This window comes from Xiphophorus hellerii, chromosome 3 (assembly GCF_003331165.1).
Source record: "Xiphophorus hellerii strain 12219 chromosome 3, Xiphophorus_hellerii-4.1, whole genome shotgun sequence".
NCBI lineage: Eukaryota > Metazoa > Chordata > Actinopteri > Cyprinodontiformes > Poeciliidae > Xiphophorus > Xiphophorus hellerii.
The window spans coordinates 6,781,859-6,797,842 of record NC_045674.1 but is presented as its reverse complement, the minus strand read 5'-3'; the positions used below and the strand labels follow the sequence as shown (position 1 = coordinate 6,797,842).

At 35.3% G+C, this 15,984-nt stretch overlaps 1 protein-coding gene across 1 annotated transcript in view; it reads left to right on the top strand.

Moving 5' to 3' along the window:
• Positions 1 to 11,722, top strand: part of ube2e2 (ubiquitin-conjugating enzyme E2E 2) — a 41,874-nt gene extending 30,152 nt beyond the window's left edge. Inside the window, exons 4-6 of the mRNA XM_032559092.1 lie at positions 2,667 to 2,799; positions 6,382 to 6,529; positions 10,891 to 11,722. Coding sequence (XP_032414983.1) covers positions 2,667 to 2,799; positions 6,382 to 6,529; positions 10,891 to 10,988 — 379 coding nt within the window. The 3' untranslated portion in view covers positions 10,989 to 11,722. The remainder of the gene's footprint in view (positions 1 to 2,666; positions 2,800 to 6,381; positions 6,530 to 10,890) is intronic.
• Positions 11,723 to 15,984: the final 4,262 nt, after the last annotated feature.

Sequence of the window (15,984 nt, the reverse complement as noted above, 5' to 3'; positions counted from 1 at the left end):
CTTTCTAAACTGTCATGTTTCAAACAATAGAATATCAATGTATGACAGAAAAGTTGGTCAGTTGATGGATTGATTGTTGGATAAATACGGGACAGCTCTGGAAGAAGCTGCAAAATGATGAAATATTTTGAAAATGCTTCTAAAATCAGAATAAAAATACATTGGAGTTTGTCCTTGTAACTTAAAGTATAAAAATAAAAGTTCAGAGTCGGATGTGTTTGGTCATCAAGCTTAGCGGCGTCCTGAATGTGAAGTCTGTGAAACGGTTGGTAAGGTTGAGATAAATCAGAGAGAAAGACGCGGGAGTCGTGCTCAGCCTCCTGCGCCATCGTTTGTCTAAACCCAGCAGACACGGCCGACGGGAACAGCCTCCCGCTGAGAGCTGCATGCGTGAAACAGCAACTCCTGATAACAGCCGAACCTCATCCTCTCTCTATTGTCCAGCATCCATGTGTGAAAACAGCTTCAGAGTTTCAGGGACAATAACAGCTGCTTTCATGTTTATCTCAGATGGGTAAAACACGCTGGAAATGAATAAAAACCAGAACCAGTTAGACTGAATACATCCGAGGAAGTTTAGTTTCAGTGTCTAAAATGTGGAAAGTCATCAGGTACCAGAATAACAATAATATCTATCCAGATCGATCCACGACGTCTTTAATCTGAATCAACCCAAAAAGTATCCAAACATCTTTGGTTGCTGAGGAGGAAAACATGGCCTCCCTCTGCTAAAACCAGCAGAATCATGTAGGAACAAGAACACCAGTTTCTGATGCGGTTTGCTCTTACTTTATGATGTTATGACAGGCTCAAACTGCTGGCTATCAGATGTCAACATGCGCCCGCAAATCCTTTCATTCGGAGGTTCGTTTCCTTCGCTGCGCTCAGATGTTTCTCTCTGTCTGGATGACATACAGCAGCGCGTGTTTGGAGGAAAAACAAAACATGCAATTATGGAGTTTATTTGGCGACTGTTCAAACAGAGTTTTGTTCTGCCAAAGCAAATTAAATATGTGATGTAAAGATCTTGTTACCCAAATAAACTTTCTAAACTCTGTGTGTTCTTGCTGTGTTCTTGGCTCAGACGTATTTCCTTATGTTCACACATGCATAGTAGAAAAGAAAGTGGACCTTCCGTCAATACTAAGGTTTTCATGCAACACTTAAATGTACAACTGTTAATATTTATTAAGTAAAAATAAGTCTCAAGTTTTGCTTGGAAAACTAAGTTTGCAGGATCACCTTTAGCTTTAAGACCTGAAAAAAGTCAATATTTGTAAAAAAACACAAATTTACCAGATATTTTTGTCTAGTCTCTAGTGCAAATATCTTTGTACACTGAAATAAGAAAAAACTAATTTGCAAGTAACTTTTCAGTAAGATATAGGAGCTTGTTTTAAGTCAATAATTTCTTAATATTGATGGGAAAAGTATTAATTTACTTATAACATGAGAAATGTGTTGTTACAAGTGAAATAATCTGCCAGTGGAACTAGTACTTTTAAAAATCAACATCAAGGAATTATTTACTTAAAACAGCTCCTATATCTTGCTGAAAAGCTACTTCTCATAAGACAAAACTAAGAAAATAATAAGATCTTTTTTATTATCTTAAAAATATATACTTATCTTGTACAGATTTGGCTCTTCTGAGTTTGTTGTTTTTTCAGAAAATTGCTTTTTTTTGTCTGTACACTCCAGTTAATGTTAAATCCATTACTAAATTGGTTGATTATGATTTCAGTAATTGATTAATCGCGACTAATCAATCATTAGTTGATGATTATTTTAATTATTTAACCAGATTCTTTGTGATTAATCAAAATTACTTGTGATTGATTGATTAATCGTTTTAGCTCCAATCGCCTGGTGTTTTCTGCTGCTTGTTTCAGGATGGATCTACATAATGTGACCCAGAATATTTAAAGTGTTTTTTTTTTTAAAGTAGATTAAATTGTAACCAATCTAAACAAGGAGACGTCTAATTCCTGATCACAGAGGGCGATGTGTTGCCAGACGGTCTCATTCAGGAAATATCGTTATTGGTTTCAGTAACAGCGAGCAGCGAAACGGGAACCTCGGCTGAAAGCTGCCCAGTGTGTCCGCACATCTGGCCACAGGCGACGCTCCGACATGAACACCAGCCGTGGTAGTTACCCGACGTCGGAGGGATTGTTTATTGTCTCGGTTTTTTTCTGGCTTTACACCAGATGAAGGTCTTTCCACAAACGACAGGATGGGGGAAAAGGGCATTAATTACTCAGCTCAGCATATGTAGCAGATGTGGCCTTCAGCTTCACAAAGCGTTAATGTTCTGTGGTTTGAGTGTCATGATTTAGTAGCCAGGCAGCTTTTTAACTACTTATTGTTTTTATCTTTGTTGTTATTAGACCTACTGTAGAATACAGCCACAAGACATTATTAATAACCGTAATAAATGATATAATAGTGAGTAGAATCTAACTTTAGTTGTTTTGTTTGTATCTTCAGAGTGTGGTTCTGGTGCTTGAACTTTATTGTGGGAAAAAGTGAACAAACCCTGTTTCTGGTTTCATCTTTCTACAAATCTTCATCACTGGCCTGTCAGGAGACATTTTATCCACACAAATCTCTGTTGGTTCTCTTTTCTCATTAATATTAACTAATATCTTGTTTCGATTTCACAGCGCCGGCCCCAAAGGAGACAACATCTATGAGTGGAGGTCGACCATCTTGGGCCCTCCGGGCTCCGTGTACGAGGGAGGAGTCTTCTTCCTGGACATCGCCTTCACACCTGACTACCCATTCAAACCCCCCAAGGTCAGTGGACACCGGCACTTCCTTCTGTTTTTAATTAAATTAAACAATTTTAACTTGTTTTATGATCTCCAGTCAATCAAAGCAGATGAGTTTTGAGTCAAGCTAGCATAGCTGAACTACTTCCCTGTCCCTCATTTCTTTTCTTAATTAAAACTTTTTCTGACCTTATCTAATTGTTGTAGTGTTGACAATTGGTACCAAAGCATTGAGTAACTTTTTCTTTTAAATATCTGGCGTACATTTAATATTTAGCGCGTTATATTGATAATTTAACAGCTAAAACCAATGCTGGTCATTATCAGTCAGCAGCTTTTTGGCCTCCAGCAGCAAGATCTTGTTTTTATCTCCCAAGTGATGCTGGAAAAGTTTGAAAACTTCCCTTGAAAATACTTGAAAAGTACTTGAATTTTACCGAGGGAAGAGTTAACAAACTGGTTGTAGTTAGCGAGGAACGTGTGAATCTGTTTGGTTTATGTTTGTAGCTTTTTGACACAGATCTGTTTCTATTAGCAAATCAAACTCTGTTTATTCTTCATACGCTTCTGAACACTTTCGCTGTCGGGGAAAGTCTCGTAGATATTTTCGGTGCGGCAAAAAGAAAAAAAACAAAACCTGTCGGGAGGCCTTCCACACACGCGCACGCCCACAGACACACACACCTCCTTTTCTGTCTTTGTGCTGTGTACCAGCAGCTCCATGTTTGACAGAAGACTCAAACAAATCCACAGGCTCCGACCCAGCTTTCTGTGGCCAGAGGGATCGAGTGTTTCCACCCCCTTCAATACCTCTTACCCCATCCAGCACACTGTGATCTGCAGCCAAACCCCCCTTCAAACACGCACACACACCGATACTTGCACCACACACACACGCACACACACAGTGTTTGCTGTGGTGCAGCCACACACCTTCACTGCAGAAATGAATGTGTTCTGTTTTTTTTTAAAATAAGGAATCTATAGTCCTTTTCTTGGGGGATGCCGGGGTTGGATGGCGGTTTTCCTCAGGGTCAGGAGGTCAGATCCTGATTTCTGTGGGAGGTTATTAGCTGGTTGAGCTCTCAGGAAGGAGTGTGTTATCCTTATGATTCACCGCTGGAGCCCGCGCCGTCACAGGAGGCTGTTTACTTTTACAAGTGGAAGAACTAATTGACACTTGGGTGCTGGAGTCCAGTTTTTCTCAACAGAGCTCATATTGTTGAGGTGTCATGTTTTTAGAACCCGCTGCCCTCTGGTGGTCAGGTTTTTAAACGCACCAGATTTAGTAATGCTCTGATGACCCATTATGCTTCCTTGAACAGGTCAGAACAGGTCTATTCAGAACATGTTCATTGCATTTATTACACTAAATCATTCTTAGATAATTACATTTGAGTTTTTATTCTGTTTATGCTCCTTTTAAAATGAGCTGCTTTAGAGCCCATTGTCACTTTAAATCCAAATAATCTGCTGCTAGCCACGCCCCCAACTCAACCTTTACACTCACACGTGAAAATGGCTGAAAACAGAGGCTCAAATATGCAACTGTACATCTTTGAAAAGCATAAGTAGAGCCTCATGCACAGCTGACAAGAATGCAGCAAGTAGAGTTCAGCTGGGGTTGCCAGGCAACAGGCTGGGCTTTGCTGGAGTTGCTAGGTAACGGAGCAGTGGCTGCTGATTTGTGACGTTAAATTCGGGAGGTTTTTGAAACGGGTGTTTTTTGGCAATAAGTTGATGCTTTTTAGTGTCTTGAAATTATTTGAGTGTTTTTTTTAAGTGCTTGGACTGTTTTCAGAAGCAATAGGGCCTGAAATGGAAGAACAAAAACGTGCAAAATGTAAATTTTGTGTAAACCAACAAGGATGCAGCAAGTAGTTCAGCGATAAAACACTTGTCTTTTCCAGCAGCTATCACAGCCATAAAATTAGCCGACCAAACCTTCTAGAGCTCTGCTGGGGTTGCTAGGTAACGGGGCCAGGCTTGGCTGGGGTTGCTAGGTAACAGTGCCTGTGGAAGGTTTTTGAAACAGCTCATTTTCCAGGCTCCAAAAAATACATAAACTTATTGCTAAAAAACAACCGTGTGGATTTTTTTTTATTGCTGTTTTTGTCTTCTTAAGCGTTTGGGCTGTTTTTTAAACGCAGTAGAGATCCAGATTAAAGCATAAAACCACACAAAATGTGAATTTTGCAAAATCCCTTTAAAGGAAATCCCAGATTTAAGTCCTGATAAAATACAGTCGTTTAAAGATCTGTAAATTTGTCAGCCACATTGACGAATGGTGCAAACGGCCCTCAGTGGAGCTCTCGATCAGCGCGATGCTGGAAAGTCGGCGGTAATGTGAAGAAACTGAGAAGAGCGTTAAGACGTCCCCGTTGTCTCACTTATTACTGCTGCCAATGAAAACAAACCCTTGACCTGACAAACTACCAAGAACGTGTCACAAAATGTTGCTTAGCATTTCCTTCCTGCTGTGTTTTTCTAAGTTTTACATTTCATTGCTAAATTTAATTGCTGTTCTAAACTAATTTATTTCTCCTGTTCTTTCAGAAACTCACAATGGAAAATGTCAAGCAAAAATAATATGACTTCACAGATTATCTATAATGTGAAGAGAAATTTAAAAATTGTATTTTATTAATTTATATGACGGGGACGATGCACAAAAAAATTTATGCAAATGTACCAGAATTAGCCAAAAGGTAATTTTTCCATCCATTATCCCTGGACTAGTACGAGTAATTTGTCTTCCTAAAAACAAAGATTATATGAAAAAGATTAATATGATTTACTAATTTGTCAATAAAGACAATCAGTACAAACAATAAATACAAAACAAAGGAAAGTACAACAAAATTGTCACAAAACTATCAAATCAAAAAGGCATAAAAAGTTTTAAATGTATGTTTTTGTTTCATTAAGTTAAGCTGCAACTACTCTAATATGATTTTTCTTATGCCAACTGTCATTAAATTAAAGATGCAATCTGAACATTTATTTTGTAATGCATTGCCTAAAAGTTATTACATTATTATTATATAATCTTTTATTTGGTGCTGGTTTTAATTTACCTGGGAAATCTTTATGGGATGTACACAATTTTATTTATTTAACTTTGTATTATTTCTAATGCAGATATGTTGCCTTAACAAACTGGTGCGTTATTATGGAAAATTCATATTTTACATGTTTATTTTTCTATTTCCATTTGGGTCTAATCTGCTTCCAAAAACAGCCAAAGCTCATAACCCAGCCGTTTGTTGGAAATAAAGTTAATAATTTTTGGATGTCTGGAAATTGAGCCGTTTCAAAAACCTTCATTATGTAACCGTCACAAATCAGCAGGCTCTGCCCCGTTACCTAGCAACCCCAGTGAGGTCCAGCCCGTTACCTAGCAACCCAAGTGAATCTCCAAGACTTTTGGTCATCTAGTTTTACTCTCAGATGCCCTCATTACTGAAGAATGATTTCATGCCAACAAGTGTAACGAACATGTTTTGTACAGGCCATAAAATATCCTGACCTGTTCAAGGAAGCATAATAAGTGATTTTTCTAAATATTTTCTTTACAACAGCATTTATTTTTCTTTTTTGTCTGCAGGTAACGTTTCGCACCAGGATCTATCACTGCAACATCAACAGTCAGGGAGTGATCTGTCTGGACATCCTGAAGGACAACTGGAGCCCCGCCCTCACCATCTCCAAGGTGCTGCTGTCCATCTGCTCCCTGCTCACAGACTGCAACCCAGGTAACGCCACCCTCCGGACGCTAAAGTTGAAGTTAATTCATTTTCAATGCAATCTTGCAGACTGCTTTCACAAAACAAACTAGTGAGGAGTCATTATTCAGTAGAACTCTGGAATAAAAACAGATATTATCTTGTCCAGTGGGGTAAAAATAGCAGTTTTATTGTTTTCTCTGTTTGGCTTGGATTTGGGCTACGTTCACTCAGCAGGCAAATCAAACCAAATCTGCTTTTTTGGCCCAAATGTGACCCATATTCAACTTTCTTACAGCAGGCTCAATGGTCCAATTCCATTGTTTCATAGTGTCTGCAGCCTGAACGGTCATGTCGCATTTTATCCGACTCTTATGTCATTGACGTGAATCATAAGTCATACTTCTGCACCAGAAGAAGCCAGACACGGTAAATCAGGATGTAAACAACCGCTGAAAATTACGTTTATGAATTTATGAAGGAAGTCTGTCAGTACTTCCACAAATCCAAACTGATTTCTCTGCAGATGTTACTCTCAAAGTGCCACAAAATCAGGATGTCACTATTAGTTTTACTTTCTTTTTAATTTGCTGCCTTTGTGTTGTTTTGATCTTGTGACAATACCTCCAACTCAAATTGCTGAATAAACTTTAAAATCCATAAATCAGTGAGTTGTAAGCCTGGCGGGCCTCCAGGCTTTATTTGTGCCCCTCCAGGCTAATCACTGTTTGTTTATTTGTAGGGTTTTTTATACACCAGTAACAATGCTACTGGTAAATTAGCCTCTTTGGTCGGATAATGGCAACATAATATGGTCACTACGCCAACAATTTCAGCAAATAAAGTGACAAGTCTTGGTTAAAGGATCAAGAAATGTTGAACACTTTAATTAGGATGAAACAACTAATTTATTTTATTTGTATTTTTTATGTTTGCTTGTTTTAGGGCTTTATAGTTGGTGTTTAGGTATTGTAGAAAATGACTTCCAATAAAATTACCTAGTCATATTTTCAACTTTAAACATTTTTTAACTCAGAAAAATATCGACTTGCAGGTTTTCTGGGTCAACCCCTTCATAAAGTCTCCATCCATTATTACTTGTGTAAACGGTGTGTTGCTTTGTGACGTCGATGTTCTTCTTCTGCGCATTCGGTCCTGAACCGTTCACACAGAAGTATCTTTACGCTCAGGTTTAATTAGTAGTATGATCAAACACGCAAAATAAACTGAATTAACCATCAAGATCTGCTTTTGTTTTTTTCCCACAGTATTCACTGTGTTTAGGTGTTTTTTTTTCTTAAACTGCTGCAAATATAACAGGAATCAATGGGAATTACTGCAGAGCGCAGCAACTAAAAAAGCAACACTCTTCAGTTTTTATGCTTCTGTAATCTGGAATGAATGTCCAGAAAACTGCAAAACTGCTGAAACACTGAGTTAATTTAAATCAAAGCTGAAAACCAGCATGTTTAGTGTTGCCTTTAATAAATGGAAAATTGATTAATTCTGGTCTAGATTTCAACTTTTCATCCCTTCTTTTTATGCTGCCACAGTAATGTTTAGGTTTTCTTATCATCTAAAACACTTTGAACTTTGTTATTGCTGTACAGATAAACTTGACATAAAAGCTACAAATCCCTCTTCTTGAAGCAAAATGTTGTGGTTTTCTAAAAAATTAAATTTAAAAGCACGGATAATAAAAAGTAATGGCTTTAATCTCTTTTTATTTGTTTCGTTAACTCATTTATTCATGACGTCTGTGCTGCTCCTGGAGGACGACTTCTTGATTTCTCCATACTAAATCAATTTACAGGCTAATTCTGATTTCATGTCGCCTGTTTTGAAACTTCCTAAACATGAACCAAATAATTATCATTCTGATTTTTCTCTGATTTGTTTCTGCTGAATCTCTTTTGGTCCATTTCCTCACTGCAGCAGCTGCAGCTCGGCGCTTCTGTTGCTCTTGTTTTGGTTAGCAGAGACGCCTGAATGCAGGTGGATGTTTTTCTCCAGGCTGTATTTACATCTTAATGAAGTCGGGTCGCGGTGTCCGAACCCATTACAGTCATGATTTCTATTCATTTGCAGCTGCGACGGCGTCGATTACTCTGTGAAACCGATGCAGATTCTTATTAGGCAGGGAGAAACATGCTGAGGGTAAATGGAAACACGTTGCTTCAGTCAAACCAAGTTTGTTGCGACCTCTGGGTCCTTTTTGTTACTGCTACCTTTAATAGAACGAGGTAAAACCAATCTCTGAAAGTACTTTCATCAATCAATCAATCAATCGTTTATTTGTATCACCAATTGTGAAACCAGTAAACATTAAACGTCATCAAAATCAACATCAAATATGTTTATCAGTGTTTCAAAAGCAGCTCTAAACAGGTAGGACTTTAGTCCTGATTTAAAGGAACTCAGTGTTTCGGTTTTTCAGTTTTCTGGAAGTTTGTCTCAAATTTGTGGTGCATGGAAGCCGAATTCTGCTTCTCCATTTGGTTCTGGTTCTGGCTGTAGAGCGGAACCAGAAGACCTGAGTTTTTTCTACAATAATCTTGGCTTTTGAAACTCCAACATTTGTAGAAAACTCTGACATTAATTTCAAAATTTCAGAATGTTTTTTAGCTAATTTTTGACTTTTCAAAACCAGAAATTTTCAAGTTTTTCCTAAGAAATTTCTGAGACTAATCTTAAAATTTCTTTTTAAGAAAATTTTTTACTTTTCAAACTCAGAAATGTTATTTTTTTTAGTTTATTTTAGAAAATTTCTGACATTAATCTCAAAATATCGGAATGTTTTTTAGCAAATTTTTGATTTTTTAAACTCAAAGTTTTTTTTGGTTTTGGCAGAAATGTTCTCCATTTTTTTTCTATCTGAAATTTCCCTAATAAGCCACCGTAGATACGTATATCCACCAGTAATGCAGTAAGAAGTTGTTTTTATAACACTTCTTAGAAGAAATTGGTATTGGCAGTCTTGCTTGAATAAATAATCTGTACAGGAACCAGCTGAAGCGGCGCTCCCAGTGAGCTGCTGCTGGTTTTCTCTCCAGTTATTTTCATCTGACAAATCGGAACAGAACCTTTGGGTTTTACTTTTTCCTCTCAGTGGAAACGTCTGAAGCTTCATGAGGAGGAAGCTGGACCAAAAACATTTAACAACCTTATCAATTGACATTTGGGCTACAACAAACGATTATTTTAGTGATCTATTGATTTAATCGGCAAAAAGATTTTATTTCAAAAATTAAACCTTTTTTATTAATACATTGAAGGATGCAAATAAATGATTCACTTCCTTTTTTAACAAGATTTTATTGCCTAAAATGTAATAATACATCATGACTTTACCTAAAACTACGCTGCTTGAAGAGTAATGATAAGAATATATTCACAGATAAAGAACATTTTTTTAATCTTAAAGGCAAAATGTTTATATTTTTTGTGTAGTTTTGGCTTAATTACTGCTCTGACTATGTTGCTTTATTGGCAAACAACTTAGTTTTTTTTGGTCTAAATATTCCAGTTAATGATTAATTGGTTTAATTGTTGACATTATTTCAGTTGATTAATAATTAATTGTTTCAGCCCTAAGGACACTATTTTACAGTTTTTTTCATTGTGGTCATTAAAAAATTATGCATCATTTTCCTTCAACTTCAAAATTTTCCTTTTGCAAAAACTAGAAAACTTATTAATTTAGCCAGTTTACTGTGCACCATGTACTTGTACTATACTGGAAAGTATATTAATTTAATACTATTTCAGATTAAATTGGGAGACATAAGCTTATAAAAAAGTAGACTTTAAGCATACCGTTAATAGGGCAGCAACTGATTATGTCAGTAATCAAATATTCTGGATATTAATCAATTAATCCGATTTAAAGAGCTCTGAGTAAAACATAATTTCAGACAAAGTTATTTTTTTATCTTAAATTGAAAATGTATATATTTTTGTAGAGTTTTGTTCTATTTTGCTCTGTATTGAGTCTAAATTCTCGATTAGTTGATGATTATTTTGGTTATTGATTAATCGTGATTAATCATTTCAACCCAACTCTTAATGGCTCAGTGAGTTTATAATCTGTGTAAGGGATATAATTGTTGGCTTATAATTTATGCGTTAGTTATTTAAATTGGGGTATATTGGTTTAATGACGACTAATTGTGATTAATCATTTCAGTTTTAAGGACACTATTTTTTACTTTTTAGTTAATTTTTTTAAATACTCTGCATAATTTTCCTTCTGCTTCAAAATGATGCACCTTCTGTGTCGGTTTGTCATTTAAACTCCTTGTAAAATTTGATTAGTTCAAGTTTTCTTTATGATTTTTGCTGCTCTGGTTAATAGAAACAAGTTAATTTGGTGTTTTTCTGTCTCCTTTCAGCTGACCCCCTGGTGGGAAGCATCGCCACACAGTACCTGACCAACAGAACAGAGCATGACAGAATAGCTAAACAATGGACGAAGAGATACGCTACATAGAGCCGCCGCCGCTGCTGCTGCAGCAACTGCGGCGCCCCGTCCTCCCTCCTCATCTCTGTACCTCTCTCTACCTCTCATCCTTCGTACGTCAAAGCACACTCACTAAGTGCAACGGTGAACCTGCCCTCCTGTTACCGCCCTCCTGCTCTTCCTCCCCATTTTATCTACCTTTTCTGTGCAAAAAACAAGAAAATTTTAAACAAAAAAAAAAAGTTCTTTGTTCCTTGTTGACTTGAAAGCTTCTTTTTTATACAAAGAGTAGATTGGGATTTTTATTTTCCAATATCTGAATGTTGGAAGTATTGTATTGGAGAAAAAAACAATATCATTATTATCACTCGCATTGTCCTCTGACTATACAGTATGTATTCTCATTTTTCTTAGTGGCACCTGGAACAAAACTGCAGAGTATGCTTTTAATTTTTAATTTCTTTGCTCGTTTTTTGGAGATTTTTTTTTTGTAATTGTCATCAGTGAAGTTAACTGCATGGAAGAAGTTTAGCCCCAGTCGATTCTTCTTGCTTTTAACCTCTTCTGATTTTGTTTGTACTGTATGTATTTTTTCAAAGGCTTTTGAGGCAGACCACTAAAAGTTTGGGTCTGCCTGTGAAAGAGGCAGGACTTGTATATTTACTGGCTACCCGCTACCTCTGCCATGTGCAGAGTGGTTTGTCGTGCACTTGTATATCTGAAGCACCCAATAAAACACTCCCTGGTTGGCTCGTGAGAAAAAATCTGAGTTTTTTTTGTGTTTAAACATTTACACACAAACGCACACGGACGATTGTTATCTTACGACTAACGCCGAGGAGACGGGATCTTATCTGTCCGATCGTCTCGGGAACTCATGAATGGATCTCCATAAAAGACTCGGGGAAGAAAATGGATCTTTGTGTTTTGGCAGCGATCCACATCGGGAAAGTCTTTACTGTTATGGAGATTTACAGGACTGGAGATAAACTCAGCTGAAGAGGGTAGAAAATTATTCTCAAGTAAGATCAGCACAACTTCAACTCAAAAGTAAAACGCAGCCGTCCCAGAAATTACTGAAGAGTCAAAAAGTATTTGGTGAAAATGCGACTCAAGTCATCAGATGGACTAAAATATAAAGTTATGAGGATATTTTGGTAGTTTAAAGACAAAAATAAAGAATTTATATAAAAACTAACAGGCAAAAGAAAAATTTTTCCAAATCAATCTTTCAATAGAAAGTTTATGAAACTAACAGAAATTGCAGGTGTGTGTCTGAGTGTGAAGGACTTTTGGCTAAAATGTTTGTTTTTCATTCAGTGGGGAGAAAATCAAGAAATTTTACTCAAGTAAAAGTAGAAATACTTCATAATTAAATTACTCAAGTAAAAGTGAAACCCAGAAATTACTGAAGAGTTAAAAAGTATTTGGTAAAAAGGCGACTCAAGTTCTGAGTAACTGATCAAAACGTCATTTAATATTTTAAAATTACGTCACCAGATGGAACAAAATTCTAAGTTGTGTGGAAATTTTTATATTTTAAAGATAAAAATAAACAATTTATATAAAGAAAATAACAGTCAGGCATAAAAAACTTGTTTACTCTTAAGTCAAGTTACTTGGAGTGGAAAATTTACTCCAGAGATGCGATACTTCGTAATAAAATTAAAGTATATTCTTTTCCAAAAAGTTGCTCAAGTAAATCTAACTAGTTACTACACAACTGTGAAACTATGCAAGAGAAATTCAATTTTTCTGTTATGACAGAAAATAGAGGCCATAATAAGAAAAAATTAAATAAAGAAAAATATTACATGAATAAAGTCTAAATAATACAAAAATAAAGTTGTAATAATGAAAATAAAGTAATATTTTGACAAAATAGTCATAATACTCAGTCGCAAAATACAAGAAAGTCATAATATTTTGACTTTATTCTCTTTTAATTTTATGTGTTTTTTAATTATTTTCTTAGTGTGGTTCTAACACTGTCGTATTCTCACCTACAACTGAATAAATTAATTAATAAATAGGGTAATTATTACAAAATAGGCCAATTAATCAGATGCTTATTTATTGAGCATGTATTTATTTATGCATTTATTCCTAATTATGTCAGTTTTGGCCCAATCATTTCTCCATCTGAGTTCATACAAAAAGCAGAAATCAGTTAAAAGAAAGGTTACAAAAATGATGTTTAAAATCAATATTATATCAAAACAACATGATTTCTCCCAGACTAAAAAATTATGCTGATATAAATCTGATATAAATCTGATTAAACTATTTCTATCTGCCTCTAAAGTAACTAAATCCAGATTATACTGGAATAATAAACTGCATCCATGTCAATACGACTCAAAATGCTACACAATACATCACTAACTCATCTAAATGTGTAATTTAAACTTTAGAAATTCATGAATTTGTACCAAATGCGGCTGAAATGAAATTGTGAGGAGTTTGTTTGCACAAAACAAAAGCAGAAGGTTACTCTGCTGATTAATCATATGAAACTAAAACCACACTTTCAGGATGATGAGACATGTTTGCTGTTTTTCCATCGCCTGATCTTATAATACAACCGCATGAGTAATTTTCAGATCGGTTTGCTGACATGTGGTCAGTTCTTAGTGGTTCATATTTTTTTATTATTATTCCTGCGGCTGAGGAGAAAAAATAGTCATAGCTGAAGATTTTTTTGGATAATTTTGTTATTTTTTTTAAGCCTTTCAGTTTCTATTAAATAGGCTGTCATATTTTATTAAAGGCGACATTTAGAAATATTTTAAAAAGTGAAACTATTCGGTATATATTTTCAGTAAAACTCTTCTTGCTTACAAAGTTCCAAGACGAAATGTACAAACATTTATTTGAACCAGGGTGAAAATTACACATTTGAACTGGTGGCTTTTCAGGCTTTTAAGTTTGGTCATTAAATTTTCTCCAGCTTTAATGTTTATTAGGCCACATGTATGTTAACATGTTTGAATTGATGGTGTTGTTTAGAAATTACTACAAATTTGCGTAAATTACAAACCACTGTCTCCATTCAGATCCTCAGACCTTCCCATTGTTCTGAATGTTACAAAACCCAGTATAAAACCCATTTCATACTGGTAAAGAGAGACATTTTCTGAAAAAAATGGAGCCGTTTGACTCGAGATGTTCACTACAACCATGTTTTCTACCTGCTTTAAAATAATTTTCCATAATCTGCTCATGTCCTGCTGTGTAATTCCACAGTGCTGGACAATAAATCATTAACTGTAATATATATTGGGATCAATACATAGTACAACTAATATTCAATATATAGAATATTCACTGAACTCTGATTCAGAACTGCAGCTAAGGTAAAGTTGGTGGAATCTACTAACTCTCTCGCTCTTTGGTTACCTAGCAACGGCCTGCTGAGTAACTGGCGCAGAAGCAGTTTAAGGTTTTACCCCTGTGCCTCATAACTGATTAAAATTAAGAAACAACAGCTTGGAAACTGGATAAAAAAGTTAAGGTCACACCACCAGTTTAGAAGTATTTCAGATATTTAAACCAACAACTCATCAATAATTATTGATATCGACCGATATGAAACATTTATAACAAGACACGTTTTTCAGCCATTTTGTCCAGACCTATGATTCCAAAGAATAATTTACACCACCAGGAGGTGGCCTTGTTATTTTGGTGTGAGGGCCAAACCAATCTCTTGTATTTCAGAAGTTTTGTTTAAACTGGAATAAAAACCAAAATATGGTGTAATAAAGTCCTCGAAAATAGTTTACGATTTTTGGGATTTGACCATTTTATGACTATTTATGTTGCCAGTTTGAGTACATGAGTAGAACATGACCTCTTTTCAGAGCGGAGGTCAGTTGGGAGAAAACGGAACTAAATGAGATTATAATAAGTTGAATGGTAAATTGACCCAGATTGAGTGAAACTAATAGCTACAGTCAATCTTAATTACTCACTAAAGGCTAATAAGTCTTATAGTTGTGTCAATTTAAGACATTATAGAAAGTTTAACACAATTTATTGCATGATTTGGGTGAATATATGTTTATATTTGAATCTCTATTTACATTTTTTATATTCAAATCAAGTTGAATGTAGTTTGGTTGATACGTTCAAATTCAATTCAAATTAAAAAATACTTCATATGCATCCTAGAAAAAGAGACATTTATGTCCATTGTTATTGGATAGGTACTTCACAATATATCACGTTAAAAAGAGAAACTTGTCTTTATTAATTGCTGATAAAATTTCTGAAAATGGTAAAACTATAGTCATGGGTCACAAAAAAATAAATGTTTTGTAATGAAAAAAAGCAAAGAGAAATCTACTGTAAAAACAAACCGAAGACATAATATTTTATTGAAACTTAAATATGTTAATGAACATTTGTTTACAGAACAAACCTGTATATCAAAAGTTATAAAAGCATGATACAAGTTCCTTTGAAAAAAACTAACTTATTTAGCCCAGTTTAATAAAAGGAGGCACAACTAAATATTACGTTTCGTAGGCTGGGACTGCAGTATTTCTGAATTAGGGTTGGGATTAGGTTTGGATGGAAGATTAGGTTTTTTTCCTTAAGACTGAGCATAATGTGAGCAAAAACTTAAAGAGGAATTTTATGAAATCTGTAAAACACATGAAAAAACTGAAATAAACAAGTACGGTAGTTGAAGTACATTTTCAAGTTTCTAGATGAAAGTATCTACAAGTTGTTGGCTGTGAAAGAGTGTAAAGTTTTTAGAATTTTTCAAAAATTATGGGATGTTCCATTCATTTTGTTGGGGTCCAAGATGATCACAAAAAGCTGAATGTTTCATAAACCAGAGAAGATGTCAAAACCAAGAAACATGTAATGTCCTGGACGAGCAGAATATGGTAAAAGTTGAATGGTTGAAATAGCAAAAAGTATGCAGAAGTAGAAAAGTGGCAAAAAGTGAAAGGAAAAAAACACTATGTCATAAATCTAAAATTGGAAGAATTTTTGCTTTTATTGTCTTACTTAT